At 48.2% G+C, this 22,710-nt stretch overlaps 1 protein-coding gene across 2 annotated transcripts in view; it reads right to left on the reverse strand.

Moving 5' to 3' along the window:
- The window catches only part of ZCWPW1 (zinc finger CW-type and PWWP domain containing 1), a 1,624,070-nt gene that overhangs the window by 1,313,581 nt on the left and 287,779 nt on the right, over positions 1-22,710 (reverse strand). For both annotated transcript variants that reach the window (XM_085639318.1, XM_085639317.1), the window contains exon 5: positions 9,565-9,622. In XM_085639318.1, coding sequence (XP_085495444.1) covers positions 9,565-9,622 — 58 coding nt within the window. The remainder of the gene's footprint in view (positions 1-9,564; positions 9,623-22,710) is intronic.

Consider the following 22,710-nt stretch of genomic DNA (forward strand, 5'->3'; position numbering starts at 1 on the left):
TCTGTGAGAAGTTGGCCTGATGTATGATGTCACTAGTTCTAGTGTACATCTTATATCAGTCCAAACAACCCTTATGGTGATTGGTTGTAAAGTCAACCTTATAGACCAGCTATCCTAGTGGTAGCATGGACAAGAGCAGTCTTAGGCTAAACTCTGAATGGCATGTGAAGCCAGCTGTGATACCATATATAATGCCTTGAATACCAAATGAAAGGACACCACAACAGATATATATATAAAATAAAGTGTATTTATTCTAGCCAAACCCTCAGCACTCTTCATGAGATTCGAGGTAAGTACAACACAGTCTTATTCAAGCATACATTAAGTCACACAGGTAAGTAATACAGTTAGGCCCTAGGGGCCACGCAAACCATATACTAAAGAAGTGGTATAAGGACCACTGTCACGGAAATAGAATAGGCCTAGGGAATCGCTGGGGCTACACTACACTACCAACAGTTAGGAAGTGGGAGGCCCACGGGATTCAGGTGCAGAGTGGAAACACTCACGCGTAATGCGTATAATCGATAGAAATAGTACAGTTCTGAAATAAGCAGTTTTAGGACACTTCTGGAGCAACCAGGAAGTCGAGACTCGGAAACTAGACCCTAGGATAGTCACTACCCTTGTGAGCACCGAAGTACCCAAGTTACCTAGCCCACAGGCTGCGGGTGCATAGGTGTGAACTTGCGTCGGGTTTCGTCGTGGACTTCTATGGATGCCTGAAGGAAAGTTGCTGACAGGCAGTCAGTGCAGAGTGTCCGGTGGATCCCAAGGCCGGGATCAAGAAGGAAGGGTACCTGCAAGCAGAAGGGACAGAGTCAAGGTCACTAGCCAGTGACCACGTGGAACCAGGAAGGAACCAGGCGAAGATTGCAGGTGAAGGGTGAAGCTTGTCGCTGCAGCCACGGGTAGCAGGAGACCTCAAGGACGACCAGGACCAGGAAGCGAGCTGTCCCACGAAGGCTCTTGCTGTCGGCGGCGTCTAAGTCGAACTAGGACTCACCAAGCCTTGGCAAGCGGAACCCACGGAGGACTTGCTTCTGGTGCAGACCAGGAAGGTCTGGGATGCTTCTCTTTTGCAAAGAAGCGGGAGCCAGTCTGGAGGAGCCAAACCAGCAGTGAAGATTTAAAGGTGTGTCGTCGCAAAGGCCGCTAGCCAACGGGCAAGCAACCGGACAGACGCGGCAAGCAGGAAAATGCAGAAGGGCCCCACGCAGGACTCGTGGAGGGCTGATCTTCGGTGCAGATGGTGCTTGGGGTTGGGGCTTCTCAATCCCCGGTGCACAACTTCGAGGGTACCTCAGAAGCTGCGCTGGAAGATACTCGCCACTTTTCCCAGGTAGCCGGTCCCACGTCTCTCGTCGCCTCCACGGATCTCAGCTCGGCTGTGGATGTGGATCAGGGTCGGAGAAGTCTGGAAGTCAAGGCTCTGGTCGGGCTCTGCAGTCAATCCCTCGTAGAACTTCAGCAAAGCAAAGGGTAAGTCTCTTGATGGTGCCTGTTTGCACAGGGTCGCCACTCCTTGGCCACAAGGGAGATTCTTCAGTCTTCTTCTTTCGTCGAATATCGAAGGTCCAGAGTTTCTGTTCAAGTTGCAGGTTCAGGATAATCTAATCTCCTGGGGACCAGCTACCACACTTATACTAATCTGGGGGGCTGGGTTGCCTGCTAGGTCACGCCTTATGGGTGGGACCTGGGAGGGGGGGTGGTTACACCCCCTTCCCTTTGTCCAGTTTCGCGCCAGGACTGGGGCTGGAGTGCCCCAGCACCGGTTTGAACTGGACTATGCATGGGACACCTTGTGTGCCCCAGGCATGTCTCATTCCTTTCAGCCCTCCCTGCCCCAATACACTAAAGTCTGTCTGGGGAGGTGCTAGCACCTCCCCACGCAGGAAACCTATTGTCCAAGCCTCCCTTGCCGGGATTACTCCCAGCAGCAGGAGGTCAGACTTGTGTCTGTGGCAGCAGCATCCATTTTGTGATGCTGAGGCTTTGGTTAGAGTTAAACAGCAAAGTAGGATTTTAACATGTCTCTCCCTCTAGAAGGGGGGAATAATATCCTCATCACCAGATATGGTATGGGGGTATTATTCCAAAGTGTTAGACACCTTACACGACATGTTTTGAGAAAGCCAAACCATAGTTACCATAACCGTTTAAGATTATAAGGCACTTTAAGAGTATATGGTAGGCTATATCATAGAACAGCTATAAGGACATGGTTCCGAAAGCTGCAGACAGGCTCAGCTCATGCTAGAGCACCATCTCACATGTTACCAAGCACTCTGCCTCCAGGATTGTTAAGGCCTGCCATAGGAGTGGCTGATAGGTACACATGTGTCTATTTTAAGGGTAGATATAGGTATACTATATCTAAGCAAGGGGTGATTACACGACCTTGCCCCAGCTGAGTGATCAGCCAGTTGTGTCTGATTGGAAGGCCAGACCAGGGGTGGCATAATACATGCTGCAGCCCCTGGGAGGCCTAGGGTACACCTATACCCTGGGTACCTAGGGTACACTGTACAGGGTCCAATAAGGTGATCCTTACCAATTGGGAATGTACCTAGGGTACATGGAGTCCATTTTAAAGAGAGAGCAGACAGCCTGAGACCCTGAATGGCAGGATCTCAGGCCAACTAAGTCGAAAAACCAGCTAGACACTAGGCAAAAAGTTGGGGGTAACCATAGTCAGATATCCACCTTCCTACAGCTTCCTTGACTCAATTTCAGAAACTGGCTCCATAACCTGGGCTTTCAGGAACTAGTTTAGTGTGGGCAGCTCCATTGTACTGAGGAATTTATTGACCCCTTCAGCCAATGTCAATATGGGGGCAGAGTACAATCTATTATAATGTGATAGGAAGACCTTATATATTTCTGCTATTTGATGTACATCTTCACCTTTCCCCTCATCAAAGATAGATTTAATACCGGCATTATTATGTTTTTTTTACAGACCATGCCAAGAATGTGCCAGTGTGTTCACTCTCCTCATACTATTCTTGTAAGCATGTCTTTTGGTTTACTAGTGCCTGATGTTCGTAGAAGTCTCTAATGTTCTGTCTGGCCTTTTTTAAGCTAGATGCTGCAGCTCCGAATGAACCATTGAGTGGAGTCTACATGCCTGGTTTAAATCTGGTTTTAGTGTCTAGCCCTTTCCTTTCTCTCTTTGATAATACTCGCCTTACACGTAATCGCCTCTCCTCTAATGAAGGACTTGCAGGAATCCCATTCTGAAAAGGGCAGTGCTGTCTTCAAGTTTCTATGGGCAAAATCCGGAAGTAATTTTTGCATTTTTTTTATCCAGCCGTTATCAGTCAACAAAGTTTTAGCCAACGCCCACCTCGGTCTCTCCCCCGGGCTACCTTTTATTCTAATCTCTATCACAGGGACCGAATGGTCCAAAAAGGGATTCAAAGTAATCCACGGCTTCCCCTTTTCGCATTGGTGTGAGATCAACAAAAAAATAACCAATCCTAGACGCTGAGTTATGTCTTTTTGAAGAGCAAGTGAACTCTCTTATAACGGGATGCTGAATTCTCCATGGATCAACTAATGCAAAATCTCTAATCATTTTCCTCAGATATGTAACAGTGTTTTGTGACTTCTTTCTACAAGAGGAGTCTAATTCTAGGGTCTGGATACAATTAAAATCTCCCCTTATAAATATAAGCCCATGTGATGGAGTTAGTAGATTAGCCCATTTTTCAAAAGTTGATGTCTCATCTTCTATGGAGCCATAATAGCTAACTACAGGAAGAGTAGGTTCCCCAATCTAGACATTTGCTTTCACTTATCTAGCTAGTGGGTCACTCATAGACTGGAAAGCTTCCCCCAGATAGTAACAGGTAAGTAATATTGCTCGCCCCCTACCTGCTGCATCAGCTGAAGCAAAAAAAGCCTGTTATATAAACTTCGTCCATTTAGATAAAGGCCTATTTTTTCAAGTGAGTTTCCTGTAGTAGAATCCCTTGTGGTTGGCTTGTTATTAGGCACTGGAGTGTTCCGCTCAGTTTGGTTGGATTATTACCCACATTAATATTACATGATGCTTTCCATAATATCTGATTCTGAGCCATTAGCAACAACTATCTCCTTATGGATTTCCACAATCTGGCCACTGCCACCCCCCTTATCATCTCTTCCTCTACTATCCTATTTGATTCTACTAAGTCCAATCCTCCATCTTTGCAAAATGCTACTATCTTGGTCTGTGATTACCATTTTCTTTTTTTTTTTATTCCTCCCACCTTGAAGTGACCCCATATACTCCCCCTTCCCTTGGATTGAGCCCCTACCAGTCATGAGCCCCTTCCCCCCGCACCCTTAAACAACACCCCCACCTCCCCTCTCTACCCCAACAACTGTACCTTGGTATAGTACTTAGAGCTCCCTCCGGAGGTGACAAGCAGAACAGCCTACCTTCCCAAAATTAACCTGGGAAGGAAAAGCAAAAAAAGAGCAAGCTTTGATTTTTAACCATAGCTAACCATTATTGCCATCCTTTTCCTATTATTATGTCTATTTTTTCCTGTTCCCCATTCTTCTTTAATTCGGAGCAAGAAGTCTTTAGCCCGTTCGACTGATTGGAAGGTGAGCGATCGACTTTTATGCAAGACTTTTAGCGTGGATTGTTGTATGATACCAGCTGGAGCACTATAGTGTTTAAATTCATCAATCATTCCAATAAAGTCTTTCGGTCTTCCTGCTGCCAAAGTTGACACATTATTATTATTATTATTATTAGGAAGCTTATAAAGCGCAATAGTTACTCCACCCGGAGTGTGCCCGTAATAGGACATAGCTGGACCCCAAGCAACCCTCCCAAGCTGTCCACCAGAGAATGCGGGCATCCATACAAGATGCAACCTTACCACTTTAGCCCTCCCCGGGGGAGACGGAAGAGCCATGTTTTCAATTTTTTGCGAAAAAGATCTACTGGGAGCTCATTCCAGGCCTTAGCTGCCAGGAAACCAAAGGATCTTCCGCCTATCCGCGCCTTCCGCACCCTGGGCACAATCAATCTTGCACTGCCCAATGATCTCAAATTACGAGCAGGCTGGTGGACTGTCAGGAGAGGCCGTATGAAACGCGGTCTCCTTTCCCCAAGGATACTGTGACTCAGGCATAAAGCCTTAAAGGTAACTCTGGCCCTGATAGGAAGCCAATGCAGCTCCTTCAAAGCCTCTCCCACTGACGCCCTCCTAGGTACATTCAAGATAAGCCGGGCTGCTGCTTTTTGGACCTTCTGCCAGATGTTAAGATTTTTGGCAGTCTCCCCTAGAAACAAGACATTGCAGTAATCAAGGCGAGACGTGACCAACGCCTGTACAATAGTCCTTTTAGCATTCAGGGGGAGAAGGTCCAGGATCTTGCGTATCATCTTCAGAATGCCAAAACAAGTCCCAGCCACAGCCGATATTTGTGAGGAGAAGGAGAGATTATCGTCGAACCACACTCCCAGATTTTTCACCTTGGCTTTCGGCACTGGACTAGTTCCCAGCGCTTCTGGCTACCAATACTGTGACCAGAGAGACGGCTGTTTTCCAACCACCATCACTGGAGACAGCTCAGTCTCATCCAGTCCAAGAGTTCCCCCAGGCAGGTTCTAAAATCGGCAGCCCTTTCAGGTTCCTTCTGTTTCAGGGTCACAACTAGCTGAGTGTCATCAACATATGACACCAGCTGAATTCCATGTTTCAGAACACTATCTGCAAGTGGGCGCATATATATGTTAAAAAGGGTTGGGCTGAGAGCCGAACCCTGCGGCACCCCCTGGTTTAAAGGACAAGTTATGGAACAGGCAAGAACTGGAAGGATCTATTTTGCAGAAAATTCTTCAACCAAATCCACGTGACAACTCCGACCCGACTTCCCTTAGCCTCTCAAGTAGGAGGCAGTGGGACACTGTGTCGAATGCGGCGCTTAGGTCCAGCAGAATCAAGGTCGCAGTACTACCTTCATCAGCCGCAGCACAACACTTCGGCTGCCAGCAGGAGGGCTGACTCCGTACCATGCATAGGCCTAAAGCAGGACTGGGTATCATGAAGAACCTGCCTCTCTTCCAGGAACTTAGAGAGATGGCCATTCAGATGTTTCTCTGCAATTTTAGCTACATAGATAAGTAGATATCAAAGCCATTACATGCCTATACCGCAGATTGTCGACGGAGGGCTTGCAACCTCTGGCCACTCTGCGGGAAAAGTGGGAAACGGACCTCGGGAAAACGATACCGGAGACCACGTGGTCCACGCTGGTGCAGAGGGCCTGGAAGGGAACTCTGAACGCACGGTTCCAGTTAGTTCAGTTTTTCACGTTACATAGGGCGTATATGACGCCGGCCAAGGTCCTGCAATACTTTGGTGGAACACAATCTCCATGCCCTCGGTGTGGGGGAGAGGGGGCAGATTTTCGCCACATGTTTTGGGCCTGTCCGCAGTTGGGCGATTATTGGGCTGAGGTAGTGGACTGCCTGAATCAGGTGACAGACCGCGCTATCACTCCAGAGATGGGGACTTGCTTGTTGCTATGGTTTCCCCACACCCGCCGTACGAAGGTCACTAGCAGGTTCTATGACCTGGGGCTGATATTAGCTAAGAGGGAATTGACCCTGCACTGGAAATCCAGGGGGGGGCCTAGCTACGTGCGGTGGAGGGCAGCACTAGTGAGATGGGCGGGGGCGGAGGGTACGCTCCGGGTGCAGGTGGCACTGAGGAGAGACGATGAGAAAGCGTTAGCGACGGCCAGGGCATGGGAAGCGTTGGTAGTTGAGCTCCAGGGGCTGATATCTGAGGTGGGGGAAGGAGGGAGCACTTCGGATCGGCAAGAGGCGAGGGGAACTGGGGAATGAGATGAGATGGAAATGAAGGAGGTCCCCAGGCATATACCGGAGGCCTGGACAAGAGGGATGATTTGCTTACGCAGAGAAGGGGTGAGCAACTGTAAATGAGCTCCTTGGAAGGGGGGGCACATCGGGGGAGAAGTAGGGGACAGAGGCGCACTGACATGGGGGTGGGGGGGAGGGGACGAGTTGGGGTTGGGAGGGAAGATACTCTTAATGAACACGGGGACCCGTGATGTAATGAACAGTCATTGTTGATTTGGAAAATAATAAAAAATGTTTCAACAAAAAAAACACAAATTAAATCTCTAACAATTCCTGTGTGCAAAAAAAAAAAAAAATAGAGAAGTAGATATATTGGTCTTAAATTTTCAGGAAAAGCGGGATCCAGTGAGGGTTTCTTCAACAGAGGGACCACCATTGCATGTTTCCAGTTGCTAGGGACCTGCCCAGTTCTAAATGACAGGTGAAAACAGGAGCAACAATTTTCTTTCCCAGTTGCAGAAATTTTGGAGGGACCGGATCCAGAGGTGACCCAGATTTCACCACCTCCATCAGCCTGAGAACCTGATTTTCCAGCAAAGAACAGAGGACAATCTTATCCTCAGACCCTGGAGTATCCAAGCCAAGCGCGGGAGCATACCTCCTACTACATTCTGGAAATGTGGCGCAGATCTTAGCAATCTTATTGGTAAAAAAGTCAGCGACCTCATTACAATAATCCGTAGAGGTAGGGAGCGCAGCTGTCACTCGTTCCAGAGAGGACAGTTGTTTCACTACCTGAAAGATGGCCTTTGTTGACTTTTTTGCTAGATCAATTTGCCCAGTGTAGTATTCCCTCCGCACTCTCCTGATCTGGCGATGGTAAAGCTTCAGAACCTCTAGATACTTCTGTATATTCTCATCCCTGTAGTTCTTCCTCCATTGGCACTCAAGATGCTTACAGCTAGAATTCATTTGTGCCAAATCTGATGAAAACCACTTCGCAGAGGCAGTAGTACGAACACTTTTACATTGTTTTAACGGTATCAGGGAATCGACTGCCTCCAACATCCAATTAGATATTAAATTGTCAGCACTCTGGATGTTGTCCCCCACCTCAGGGGGGCTGCCCGCCAATGCTTCTTCAAAGTCATCCTGAGTTAATGCCGCCCATTTTCGGACCAAGGTCGGTTTTGAGCAACTACCATGGAGGGCCTGACCTGGCACCAATAAACTAAAAGGCAGTAAATAGTGGTCTGACCAGGCTACAGGGACCGGTAGTGTGGCATCTGTCCCTGCACAGTTGGTGAAAATGTTATCTAATGTATGACCTTTGTTATGTGTGGAAATATGGACCAATTGATTCAAGCCCAAAGCCTGAAGACTTACTGAAAACTCAGCCGATTATTTACAGCCTTTATTTTCCGAATGCAAATTAAAATCCCCTAATAGGAGAAAGTTAGGGTATGCATATGCAACTATATTCTGAATGAATGTTTTGTCCGGGGCAGTAAAGGACTTCCTTTGAATTGCTTGAGACAGAATTTGATCTTCGATTCTGATATCTCTGAAGTTAACCAGGATTGTTCTTGGATACTTTGGGTTTACAGGACGAATCACCGGTACTTAATGCACTCTATTGATGGTCAGATCACCAATATCTTTCTCTTTTTCCAGGAGAATTATTTTTCGCACCAACTCCATTATTAATTGGGCTGGTGACTGCCCTGCTTCACGATCTTCACTTCAGGAATACCAGTAAACCTTAGATTAGTACGTCGAGCACGGTTTTCAACATCATCCAATTTCAACTGCAGATATTCAAGCTCTGTTTGCAGTTTAGTCGAATTGCTTTCTTGATCATTACTATTTAATTCTAAAGAGGATGCCTTCTGCTCTACCTGTCTCAAACGAGTCAAGAGTTGATGAAAGTTCTCATTGAGCTGACCAAGTTCCTTGCTGGGTGTGTGATGTGTGGATTCTTGGAAAAGTCATATTTCATGAAGTTCACATAGTATCTGATTTAATGTTGCCTCGACAGTGGATGTTGGTACCATATATACTGATGTTTCCACTTCTTCCTCTACGATTTCCGATGGAATATTATTGCATAATGATACTCTTTCACTCGCAAATTAGGTGTCTAAATCTCCATCAAATCTCAACTGGTTGCTGGCTGGCTCTGATGGATTGATCTTTTGTATCCCCTTAGCCCCTCCCAAGGAAAAGAGAGGATACTCCGGTTTCCCAGATTCCTGGGCAGTCTCTTCTGAACGCGCCACCGCTGAATCTATAGGCGACTTTTAGGATCCACTCCCATCTTGGTAACCAAAAGAATCTAACAAAGGAGCAGATGACCATATGCAGGAGCATCACCTGTCCCTTGAGAGTTGCTCGGTTTTTCTCTGTGTGTATTACGAGAGAATCAGGAGGGACACATCCTTTCACATATGTTGAGTCAGTTAGTGAGGAGGAGTCACTATACCTTGTGACGCTAAAGTCTTTTCAAACAAAAAGAATTTGCAATGTCCGAGCCCAACACTAGATGGCAGGAATGTGCTAAGCATATGTATCTATGACCAACACATTCTACGAATATCCAATTGCCTTGAACCACCGGACACTTTGAAATGATTTCATTAAATCAAATTTCATATACTGAAATGTAGACAACCACCACAAAAGTAAGTCTGAACACACAATAACCAGTCCAACATCGGCATAGAACTTACCTGCAAGCAGTTTGTTCCTCTACTTTCTGGAATGGGCCCATACTCTTTCCAATGTCTTCTGTAAATTATAACATAGAAATGCATTGATAACGTTTTTTTTTCTTCTTTCTTTATACTTTCATTGCGTTCCAGGCACCAATGCTCATCTTTTCTCACATTACTTTTCACACTTAAACTACTTGCATGCTTTACTCAGGTTATGACTGAAGGAATTAAGGTAGCAAATAGTCAACTGACAATGGTGCCCAATGTCTGGCATATCCTACTTACAATTTACCACCTACAAATCAGGGCTCAATCCATTTTTGAATTTGATTATGGAACAGTGGCCTTTCAGGCTATAGTAGGAAATCAGAAGTCATGTGTTTAAGTGATCAATTTTTCACAATCTGCAATCTTAGTTTAAAATGGCAGAAAGGACTTAATTTCGTACTGCATCTATCTGGTTCCATATTTACTAGAAAGCCAAAAGAGTGGCACATGAGTGAGAACACCTCCTAGGTTTGCATGTGGCAACAGCCAAGCTTTAATGTCTTGTTTAAAGAATATTGCTAGAGTGATTTGCAAATGGACAGAGTTAGTTCCTGTGGGTATAGCTTGCATTGTGTGTCAGGTCAAGGATGGTCTGCTACTATGAGTCCGACACCAATTCAAGTTGTCTGCTAAGTATCTGGGCCATGGCAGTGGTGACAAGCATATTATGTGACCGCCTTCCATTAACCAAAATATGAAATCGGCAGTGGATCACAAGGGGAAGCAACTACTGCACAGTGAGATAGCGGCTGGATGAAGGGGAGCTGGTAAAACAGCAACAGAGTCCGCTTCTAAAAAGCCACTTCAAGATAAATTAATGCTACCTCAAGTCCAAATTCTGATGCACCCAATTGTGGCATGGCCAGGTCCTAAAGGGAAAAATGCAAAACAAATAGTAGCTTTTGAGGCAGACACGAGGTTGAGCATTTGCAGAGTTTAGTGCAATATAATCACCCACCAGCTATTTGCAGCGGTATCAGGCATCATATTAAGATGTTAACATTAGGTTTTGAGCTTCAGTCTAGGACATGCTAGCGGTGGCGAGGTCACCTGACTGTCCAGGTCTTCCAATCACTGCATTAGGAAAGCTGCAGTAAGATGCAAGTGGTGGAGACACAGCTCCTGTGCAATGGGACAGAGAGGGAAGGAGGGAGAAGTGGAGCTAGTACCCAAGTCTTAAAGGGATAAACGGATAAATCTACTCCCCAACTCATAGGGAATGCATTTGCCCTTACTCTTTAACGAAACAGAAGTCCCACAGACAAATTCTTGTGAAAGCACTACAACAAGACTGACTGAAATGCCATCATTCCTGTATGGGGACTGGCAAAAAAAGGAGGCTCTGTATGCCGACGATTTAATAATCTTAATGAGCAATTTGGAGGTATCACTACCGCTAACGTTGGATACAATGGGAAGTTTTGACAGAATCTCTGGATACCTGGTTAATAAAGATAAAACAGAGGCGATGTCATGGAACAAGCCATCTAAATAAAACAGAAATTAGGTACTTAGGAATCCGGATCACGAAGGAGGTGGAAAAAATGGATATTACAAACTTAAATCGACAAATTCAGGAGTCAAAGAAATTATTACAAAGTTGGGCCCCGCTTTCAATCTCGATCTTAGGGAGGGCCAACTTAGTCAAAATGATGAGCCTACCAAAATTCACCTTCATGTTTAATTCTCTCCAACTATGTTTTAAGCAAGCCTGGTTAAAAAAATTGCAAGGACAACTCAGCAGTTTTATATGGGATTTCAAATCAGTGAGAATAGCGTGGAAAAAACACAGGAAAAAAAAGATGGAGGGGGGAATCGCGCTCCCTGATTTCCACCTCTATTTTTGGGCCTTCTTCTTAAAAAATGCTAGATGCTTGTTGATGGACGTTAAAGATATGCCGCTACGGTATAGAGCCTTGGTATGGAATCTAGCAGGAAAAGCAAATAATGTTCTATTTAAGTTTGGCCACCCGAAGTTTTTTAAAAAGATAACATTTTGGATCTTAATAGCAGCATGCAAAACTTGGATACTAATCAGGAGAACTATAGAGATCCCCTATTATAGCTATTTGGCCCCAATTTAGAGATCCTCAGGAACCCCTCTATGTCTAAAGGACATTTTGGCGATCCCCTTGCTAAAGGCCGGGTTGGTGAGATGGGGTCAACTCGTTGACCAAGTTGGCTTGGCGTCTTGGTCTTCGTTATCGCAGACCGCTAACTATAAATTGTCCCGATTCAAATATTATCAGTTGGCAAGTTGGGCACGATTACAGCCTAATCTCGGGTTGGAAACACAGATCGAGAAGGAGCTACAAAATACCCAGAAATATAGTAACGAAGTATCCAAATGGTATTGGGCATTGGTACAGGGAAACAACGCTCAACTGATCCCGTAGGAAGGGATCTGGAAGCTGGACATGCCAGGCTGTGATGTTGCATGTTTATGGCAAGTATCAGCTACTACATTACGGGCATCGGTAAAATCTGCTGCACTCATGAGGAACCATTTTTTCACATTATACAGGGTTTAATTGGTCCCCCAAGAACTTGGCGAAGATGGGTGGGATTAAGAGAAGAAGCTGCCCGAAGAGCAATTTGGAGAATGCGGATGATATACATCTTTTTTCGCAATGTCCAGCAATCCAGGCCTTCTGGCAAGAGGTGGGAGAAGTCTTGAAATAAATTCTGGGGTTCAAAATTGAGGTAAGCCTATCCCTAATTATCTTTGGGGTATTAAATGTAACTATACCTGTTTTGGGGAAAACTAAATCTTCTTTACTTTTTATATTAATTGCTGTTGCATACAGGGAAATATGTAAAAATTGGGTCTCTGAAAAACCACGACTTGTCAGGGGTGGCTAAGCTTTGCTAGACATAGGACAGGGCTGGATTGTCAATCCGGTTCAGCTAAAAGAGAGAACATGTGGGACAGTTTCTTAAAGATAGATCCCCAGATCAATAGGCGTGGGTGGGATGAAGTGGATAGTTGAATCCTGTCAGAAACAAAGTCAAAGGATTAAGACAAACTCAACTGGATGAGGTGTTTGGTAGGAACACCATTAAGATCTGCTTCAGGTAACAGTTGAAAAGGGAGGTTTATGGACGGCGGGAGTGTGGAGTTACGTGGCGCTTAGAACTGGGAAAACAGGTTCCTCTCCTAAGCTGTGGCCAAGCCTTTGTCATATATGAGGACAAAAAAAAAAAAAAAGACTGACTGAAATGCATACTGCATTATCTGAATTTATATTTATAGCTTAGTCTCTACTGATCCTCCAGGCACTATTGAAGTGGTTTCATGTGTAGCCTCACATCTGCAACATGATGCCACAATGCCAGCGAGTCTGGTATGGAACAGATCTGATGTACTTCTCAGCCCTCCAAAGACACACTCTTCATTCTACTGTACTCAGAGCAGGTGCCAAGTAATGTATAATTTGCAGTGGGGATGGTGCTGATTTCTACAGTATACCTGGAGGCCCACGCACTGAAGAAGAATGACAGTTTTCTGAAAACGCTGATGAGACGTTTTTTTTAGACAAATCTTTTATTAATCAATCAATCATTTGAGATGTCAGTGATGTCATCAGTGATGTCACTGTGTATAAAGGGGCGTGGCCTCAGACCTCCTCTCAGCAATCCCACTGTGTGGGGCTTACTGGAGGTACCTGGTGGGCTAGTTGGCCCCTAAGGACCCTTAGCATTCAAGAGGACTTAATCCCCCAACAAAAACTCGCCAGAAGGAACATTTGCAGAGTGGTGGAGAAAGGGGGTGTTGCCTGTGTCCACCTATCAGCTATCCCACTATCTGGGGCATACTGGAGGTATCAGGTAGGGTAGTTGGCCCCTAAGAAGCCAAGAAGCAAAGGGGGACTTTAATCCATCCCCATCCAAGAGCGCGCCAGGAAGTGCGTTTGCAGAGTGTCTCCACACGTGCTAGGGCAGGGCTCTCTTAGAGACCTGAAGGTGATAACGCGCTTTATAAATGACAATTACAATTACAACTGGTGGGGAAAGGTGGTGTGGCCTGCTATGAGAAGTTAGCAATCCTGCTGTGTGGGACTTACTGGCGGTAATAGGAGTAGTAGTTGGTACATGGGGTTTCTTTTTTGGGGGGTATTTTTAGAAGGGGGGCTGTGTGGCCCCCCTTTTAGTATTTTCGTGGGCCCTTGTGACCCCATCCCTCAGGGCCTGACCCATTTAAAAAAAATGTTTTTTAAACGGGAAGGGGGCCATTTCGGCCCCAGGGACCCAATCCCCCGGGATATAGTCTCGCTTATTCAATTCTTTAAAATTATTTTTAGTGAAGGGTGGCCGCGAGGCCCCCCTTCCCTGGGCCATCATTGGCTCCAGGGACCCCAATCCCTGGGGCTTTGCCTTATTCATTTATTTTATTTAAGGAGGCCACTATTGGCCCCGGGTACCCCATCCCCCGGAGCCAGCCCTCATGTTGGGGACGCGGGGGGAGCCCCATTGCCCCCACGGTCCCAGTCTGCTCCCCGCCTCCTGCGGGAGCCAGCACTGCTTTTGGGCAAGGGTAGCTGCTAACATGCAGCTCCCTTTGCCCAAAAGCAATTCTGCTTTACTTCTTGAAAGCGAGGCTTCCAAGAAGCAAAGAAGTGTTTGCTATGGCAGGGTGGGAGCTGTGCTCCCGCCCTGCCATAGAAAACGGCAATGTCCCGGGGGTGGGCACCCCGGGACATTGCAGGAGCCAGTCGTAGGGTTGGCGGTCCCCAGGCCATGGAGGGCTCCAGGAACTGTTGTGAAGCCCTGGGGAGGTGGTGGTCCGCAGGGCCGGGGGTTCGCAACAGACCCCCGTATTTAGTTTACGGAATGCCCCAGGGGACGTGGTAGTCCCCGGGGCAGTGGGGGGGGGGGGGCTCGAGCCCCACCACACAGTTTTAGAAAATAGCCCCGGGTAGGTGGTTGTCCCCGGGGCTTAGGGGGGGAACACGAGGCCCCCCACCCTAATTAATTTCAAGCCCAGAGGAGGTGGCGGTCCGCGAGGCAGCGTGGGGGGAAGCCCCCCCACTCATTTTGATAAGAAAGCCCCAGGGAGGTGGCGGTCCCGGGACTTGGGGGGGGCCGCAAGGCCCCCCCCCCTCTCATCACTAACAAAGCCCAAGGGAGGTGGCGGTCCCCGCGCTCCGGGGGGGCCACGTGCCCCCTGCACATTAATAAGAAAGCCCCGGGGAGATGGCGGTCCCCAGGGTTGTGGGGTCCCCCGCATAACAATGACACATTGCCCCTGGGACCTGGCCCACCTGGGGGATGAAAAGCCACGAAGCGCGGGAGCCCGCGCTTCATTTTTTAAAAAACCTTTCGGCCGGATTCACGCACCCAGCGCAAATTCGGGCAAAAATATTTTTAAAAATGCTTTTTGTGGGCCTGGGAATCCTTGTGGGACTTCCTAAGCAGGCCTAGGGGGTCAGGGTGTTTCTACCCTGCACCCTTTTGATGTGTTTATCCTTTTTTCACCCTTTTTCTTGTGACTTGGTTGGCAGTCAATAACAATGAAGCTCGTGCTCGGGAAGGTTCGTGAACCCTCCTCTGCCCTCAGATATATACATTTTTATTTTTTGAACTTCTCAGTAACTACTGAACGGATTTACACCATTTAAAAAAAAAAGGTCGCATTCTGAACCAAGAGTTACCTTTTTGCCAAATTTGGTGTAATTCCGTTCAGCAGTTCGGGATGTAGCCGTGTCTAAAGATCCTATGAAATTAACATGGGGAAAACGCGTTTTGGAACCCCCTTTTTTTCTCGGCCCCCACTAGACGAATCTCCCCAAATCTTTCAAGACAGGAGCTGACGTGAGTGAACCATTAGTTTAGAAAATTTCGCAAAGATTCGTCAAACGGTGCCAAAGATATTGGCAAAAGAAAAAACGCTTTTTGAATAGAAACAAGGTCCTAACTATAACTACCTACTGGCGACCGCCAGTAGGTAATATAGATAAATATATATACACACACACACACACACACGTATATAAACAAATATGAATAATGAACCATATAGGAATGTGGGAAGTAAAAGAAGCTCACCTTATTGGAAGAAATTACGGAGACCCTCTTGTCCCACAACTGCATCAGCATTATCTGCGGCTTCCAAACAATAATGCAAAGTAAGTGCGCATGTTGGACCAGTTTGCTGCTTGGAGATCTGTTGTATGGGCACACCGGCAAAGAGATCTGTTGAGGTGAAAACAGCTCTGGTAGATTGGGCTTTCGCTGTAGTTGATAATGGTTTTCCTGCTTCCTGATGGCAAAACTGTATGGCTGATGATATCCAACTTGCTATTTTCTGTTTTGTAACAGGATATGCTTTCCTGATGTTGCCATATGCCACAAACAGCTAGTCTGCTTTGCATTTGCAGACAGTGTTCTGCAAATAGAACTTGATGCATCTTTTCATTTGAATGTAAGAAACTCTCCGCTGGTGTTTACGCATTAGGGAATATTGTTTTTCAAATGACTGGTTCATTTAAATTAAAGCTGGAAGGGACTTTAGAAACAAATGTTGGATTAGTACGAAGGATTACACATCATCTCTAAACTGAAGGAAAGGCTGCTTAATAGTAAAAGCTTGTATCTCGCTTACTCGTCAGGCTGATGTAAGTGCAATGAGAAAAGATGTCTTCCATGATATGTATTTTAGCTCAGCCTTATGAATGGGCTAAAAAGTTGCTTTATTAATTGAGATAACACAATGTTGAGATGCCAAGGTGGTGGTGGCAGTATTATTTGCGGAAACATCCTCAATAATCCTTTAAGAAACAGTTTTATAATTCTTGAAGTGCACAATTGTTTCATCGAAATCTGATTATTGCGGTGAGGTGCATATGAGAAATGAGAGAGGCCAGATCTTGCCAAATGCAGGAGGTAAGTATTTGTTTTGGTTTTGACTGGATAGGATATAATTCGGAGTCGGCACACCAGTGAAAACATCTTCAATTTATTCAGTCTTTTATATAGAGCAGATATGACTCAATTTGGGTATCACAGTGCTTCACAATTCCATTGCATTAAACTTTCGACAGCATGTTTGACAAGTCCTTTAAGAAAACTAACAAGCCTATATATTCATTTTTGAGTGGAAAACATTTGTACTTACAAAACATACATGTCCTAACGATTACTAAAGATTCGACTTGTATTGCAATAGTATGTGACCTAAATATTAAATGATGTGGCTTTTTAGAAATACATGTCCTTAGAATACCTCGTAACATTGAGTGCAGGGACAGTGTGTAGCAAACAGAACAGGTTATAGAATATAGGACTAAGTCTAGGAGGATGATCTGGGAGGAGCTGTCAGAAGGATTAATTCCTGTTAATTGGAGGTTTGTTATTCTGCAATTCAGCAGATTGTATAATATTGAGAGATTGTCTGTTGGTCTCAAATAGCACCCTATAAGTTTCCGGTCTGCTGTTAGTTACGAGAGGAATTTGTCATAAGAAATGTCTTAGCTTCCTTTTTGAATACTGAAGTGGTCGGGATTCTTCTAATGTCTGGTTGGGGGCGGGGGGGGGGGGGGGGGGGGGGGGGTTTGGGGGAATGGGGGGAGCGAATTCCAAATCCTAGGTGCAGCTCCAGAGAACGCTCAGTCATATGTTCTCTTCTTACGGAGGAATGTGGGTTCCATCTTGAAATTCAAAATATTGTCATGTTTTGCATCGCAAGGCGAACTCAAAGAATAAGGTTCTTACCTTCGGTAACTATATATCTGCAAGAGACGGCGTAGTAATGGATTTCTCACCTTAGAATTACCCCCAGGCGTCAAACTGGATCCGGAGAATTTTTTCTTCAGCAGTACCCCTGCGTGTTGGTGGGTGACACTGGTCGACTCCGTGTTCGTCGCTGGCGTCGTGTTGGCCGGAATGACGTTGCACTATCTACTTAGACGCCGCCCCTGCGTGCTGACATCAGTTCTTTACACGACATTCCACGATAGAAGGGCAGAGCCATGCAAGACACTGGCCACTGGTGCACAAAACTAGGGCCCTGAAAGGGAGTCCCTTACCCTAGAAATCAGTTCGCAGAATGGGGACGATGGGTGGGGAGGGGAGGTGAGGAATCCATAACTAATCTATGTCTCTTACAGATATATCGTTACCGAAGGTAAGTAACTTGTTCATCTGAAAGAGACAATTTCCTGGTCAGAGACCTGCTCTCCCCCCGCAGCTCCGCTGTCAAGAGCCAAAACTCCGGCACTGTGCTCTGGGCGCTGTTGCTCAGGTAGGTGTTCGAGGCCCTCATCCCTGGTGGTTCAGTGGGAGAGCCTTTCTCTTCTGCTGACCGCTGTTGTCTGTGTCTGCCTTTGTGCTGTTTTTCTGTCTTTTTGTGCCCCTTCTCTGTCTTCTAGCCTCCTCACTTTATTTCTGTTATCTCTTTTATTGTCACTAATTGTACCTGTGTTCTCACTGTCTTTTATTGTGCCTGTAATTGTACTTGTGTTCTCTCTGTTTTTGCCATTTTTCCGTCTCCGTGCCCGTTGCCCTCTGTGCCCTTCACGCCGCTGCTGCCCCCGGATCCCCTCGTCCCCTGCCGGTTCCTGCTCCCCTCTTAGCTTTAGAAGTGCCTCCCTGTCTTCAGGTAAAGACCCGCTCTCTATCAAACCTAGGTTTTAGAGAGCGAGGACTACTGATGATGACCTGGTGGTGTGTGAGGACAGTCCTTCACTTTTTGTGAGATGCCAGCATCTTAACTTAGAATTTAAGAGAGTTTCGGTCAAAAATTCAGGAGCAGCTTCTGTTGTGTATTCAGAAACTCTGGATACCACACTCGTGCCCAGTCTGGAGCCACAAGAATGACTTAGGCCCGGTCACGCTTGATCTTCTTCACTGCTCTGGATAGAAGTGGTATAGGTGGAAAGGCGTATAAAAGACCGCAACTCCACTCGCGCCGAAAAGCGTCGCCTAGCGAGTGCCACTTTGGAAATTCCAAAGCGCATAACTGCTGACATTGCGTGTTCTCTTCGGTGACAAATGGATCTAACCCAGGCTCTCCCACCGCTGAAAGAGACCTTGCACCACCTCCGAGTGAAGATGCCATTCGTGATCCATCATGCACCAGCGGCTGAGTTCTTCCACCCTGAGTTCAGAGAACCTGCCAGGTGTTGAACTACGAAGGACCTGCCCTAATGTTCCACCCACTTCCAGAGACGAAGTGCTTCCTGACATAAGTTCCATGATGTGAAATGGAGGGGGGGGGGGGCCGGGAGCGGTTATTTAAACACGTCCTGCACACAAGGCTCCTAATTAACTGAGCTACAGAGGGGTATGCAGTTCCTAAAAAGGGGACAAGGGAAAGGGCAGGTCTTTCTTCATTTGTAGGATTACGGAGAAGCTGGGGAAAGCACACCATGGGTAATAGTTGATGGTATTCGTTTACAACTACTCACCCCAAGTATGGAAGTCTACGGCCTGACAGGGGGAATATAGAGCACGTTGTTGCTCTGATGCTGTAACAAAAAGGAAGTGCTTCGATTTAGGATACAAGTTGGTTGCATGTCTTACCGGTATTCTCCAATGCGAAAGCAAGGTATACTCAAGGCAGGGTGGCAGGGAACTAGCACAGATCCTACCCTTTCTCTGGGCCTCTTGATAGCTGCTTCCGGGACCGACGTATTTGTGCTCGAGCGTGCATCCGTAGGCTAGAAAGCTGACCTACACTACCTGTGCACTACACTGTCCTTGCCCTCTTACCCACCAAGCACCCCACGGCTTCTTCAAAAGATCTCCGCCAAATAGCCCCGTTTACGTGAGCCCGTCGGGCATTGCAGCGCCGGCCTGACGAGGAGCAGAGCCCAATGATGAAGCATGACATCCTTCGGGGTGTGCGAGGGCATCACGAAGAAAGACCTGCCCTTTCCCTTGTCCCCTTTTTAGGAACTGCATACCCCTCTGTAGCTCAGATAAGTTCCACGACCCCAACCCGCCCTGTTTGTTGCAGTCCACATGACAGTCGTGTTGTCTGTCAACACCTGCACTATCTCCCTTTGACAGAAGGAAGGAATGCCTTCAGTGCAAGAAGGATCCCCCGAAGCTCAAGAAGGTTGATGTTGAGCCCGGACTCCGCCGGAGACCAGAGGCCTCTTATCTCCGCCTCTCCCATGTGGCCGTCTCACCCCAGAAGTGAAGCATCTGTCACCACTGTGAACTCTGGTTGGGGAAGGGAGAGGGATCTGCCGCTGACCCAATCCTGGTTTGTTCGCCACCACTGTAATTGGTGTGCAGTGCCATCCAATATCTGGACGCAATCAGAAAGATTCTGCTGATACTGTGCGCACTGGAACTTCAGGTCCCACTGCAGAACCCGCATATGCCATTTGGCATAGCCCACCAGCAGGATGCAGGAGGCCATGAGGCCAGTAGCCTCAGGGTCATTCTGACCGAAACCCGGGATAGAGGCTGAAAGATCGGAATCATAGCCAGAATATCCCGGAGTCGCAGCTCTGGAGGATAAGCCCAAAACTGCTCTGTGTCCAGAACCGCTCCGATGAAAAGGAGCTTATGAGAAGGCATCAGGTGTGACTTCTGCCAGTTGATGGTGAACCCCAGCGAATGAAGGAGGTCAGCCATAGTCTAGAGGTTGGAGACGACAGCCTGGTGCAAGCCCGCCTTCAACAGCCAGTCGTCGAGATAGGGGAAGACTGGAACCCCTGGTCTGCGACCACCGCCATCACTTTCGTGAACTCCCGAGGGGCGTAAGGACAAAGGGAAGCATGGTAAACTGAAAGTGCTTGTGGCTTTCCGTGAACCGTACGTAACACCGATGGGCCGGCAGGACGGGAATGTAAAAATAAGCGCCCTGCAATCCCAACGCTACCATCCAGTCTCCAGGGTCGAGGGCAGACAGGACCTCAGCCAGTGTCAACATCTTGAACTTCTCCTTCCGGAAGAAGCGGTTGACATTCCTGAGATCCAAAATAAGACGCAGGCCCGTATCCTTCTTGGGTACCAGAAAGTAGTGGGAATAACAACCACAAACCTACTTCTGGGGTAGGAACACGCTTGATCGCTCCCTTGGCCAAGAGAGCCGTAACTTCCTGTTGGAGAAGGGCCAAGTGATCCTCCGACATGTGATGGAATTGGGGTAGCATGGATGGAGGGGTAGTTTCGAAGGGGAGGGAGTTGCCCCTTTGGACTATCGGCAAAACCCACCTGTTCGACGTGATGTTGAGCCCGTGGGGGAGGTGATGGCGAATCCTGACACCCACTGGTGAATGGTGGCCCTGAAAGGTCGGACTAGGAGGGTTTGGAGGCTGCTGCAGAGGGGGCGCTGGTCGACTGGGCTGCCCGCTGCCCCCCCTCACAGCAGTGGGATCAAAATCCCCGGCCGCGCAGAGGCTGGACAGCTTGCGCAGGCCTGTGTCTCTGGACAGAATGTGGCAGGGCACCCCTTCCGTAGCCACGAAAGGGGCGAAAAGCAGACTAACCTGGGCGGGAGGTGGAAGCGAGGCCCAAGGATCTGGCCGTAGCCCTGGAATCCTTAAAGCACTCGAGGGTGTTGTCCGCCTTGTCACCAAACAAGCAACGGCCATCAAAGGACATATCCAAAAGTGTTGCTTGGACATCACCCGAAAAGCCAGTGGACCTCAGCCAGGCGTAGCATCTCGGTGCTAATGACGTGGAAATCGTGCTGCCTAATGAGTTGGCGGTGTCCAGCCCACATCTTATGGCGAACTTCGCTGCGTCTCTCCCTTCGACAACTGCATGGGACAGCATGGCCTGGGCCTCCTCCGGGGCACTGCGGCATTACCTGCATGGCCGAGTCCCACACCGAATGGGAGTAAGAGACATGTGGTGTTCACCGACCGCAGTCCTAAGCTGGACGAAGAAAACATCTTCTTCCCACGGTGGTCCAGCTTCTTAGATTACGTTTCGGGTGGTGCGGTAGGGAATGCGCCCTTGGAAGTCAATGCTTGGACCACCAAGCTCTCAGGGGTGGAATGTTGGGAGAGGAAAATGGGGTCGCCCTGGGCTGGGCGGTGGCGTCGGGCAATCATCCTGTCCACAGGAGCCCCTGTGTTGGGCTTGGACCAAGTGCCCAAAAGGATGGCTGTAAGGGCTTCATTGAACGGCAGCAGGGGCCCTGAAGAGGCCACTGCCGGGTGAAGCACCTCGGTCAGGAGGTTAGTCCTGACTGCCACCGTAGGAAGCTCAAGGTTTAGGACCTCGGCTGCCCTACACAAAACCACTGCGTAAGATGCACCCTCCTCCGTAGCCACCGTAGGGGGAGATAGCTTGCCAAGGTCTGGGGAGGTGTGCAGACCACCGGTTGCACCCAACTCCTCTCACCAGTCAGGTTACTCTAACTGGTCTGCCAAGGGGTCCACAGACCCCTCCCAGGCCTCCTCACCCTCCTCTGGTAGCCACTCGGGCAATAGGGAACACCGGGGAGAACAGTGGTACAAAAGTACCGGTCGCGCCGGTCCAGACGTCGGTCGAAGACGGTCTGGCACCGTGTCCAGATCGATGGAGAGGCCGGGGTCGAGGCCGGGGTTGACGTTGGCTGGGGACACAACCGGAGTCGGAGAATGCGGAGGCAGAGGTGGGGAGGTGGCGCCACTGGATGCGGCGCCGGAGGAGTTGTCACAAGGTCAACCAATGCCGATCCGGATCCAGGCCTGGATCCCCGAGGGCCCTGCGGCGCCGGAGGGAAAGCCGCCGCCATCAAAGCCCTAGGGCCCCCAGTCCGGTCCGCAGGGCCCGAAGCCGTGCCAGCGGAGAGGGGCTGCCCAAAGATGGAATGGAGGGCTTCATAAAAGCTACGAAATTGGGCAGGGATCGCTCCGGCTCCCGGGAAGGCCGGAGTCAACCCAACAGGCTACGCGGGCAGAGCCAGATGACTACTAACCGCTTCCCGCGTCGGCCAACGGACGGGGAGAAAGCGAAGAACGACTGCTTCTTCGCCTTCTTCTTGTGTTTCGACTTACCTAAAGATGAAGACTTTGGCGAGGACTGGTGGTGACGACTCCGCGACCGGTCCCGCGACCTCCCCAACCACTGGGACCTCGAATGGCGTGGTGCGGACTGCCGGGCCTCGAGAAGCTTTCGGGACCGCTCCCGCAAAGACTTCGGGTTCATGGTCCGGCAGTCGGAGCATAA

Source organism: Triturus cristatus, chromosome 12 (assembly GCF_964204655.1).
Source record: "Triturus cristatus chromosome 12, aTriCri1.1, whole genome shotgun sequence".
Classification (NCBI taxonomy): domain Eukaryota; kingdom Metazoa; phylum Chordata; class Amphibia; order Caudata; family Salamandridae; genus Triturus; species Triturus cristatus.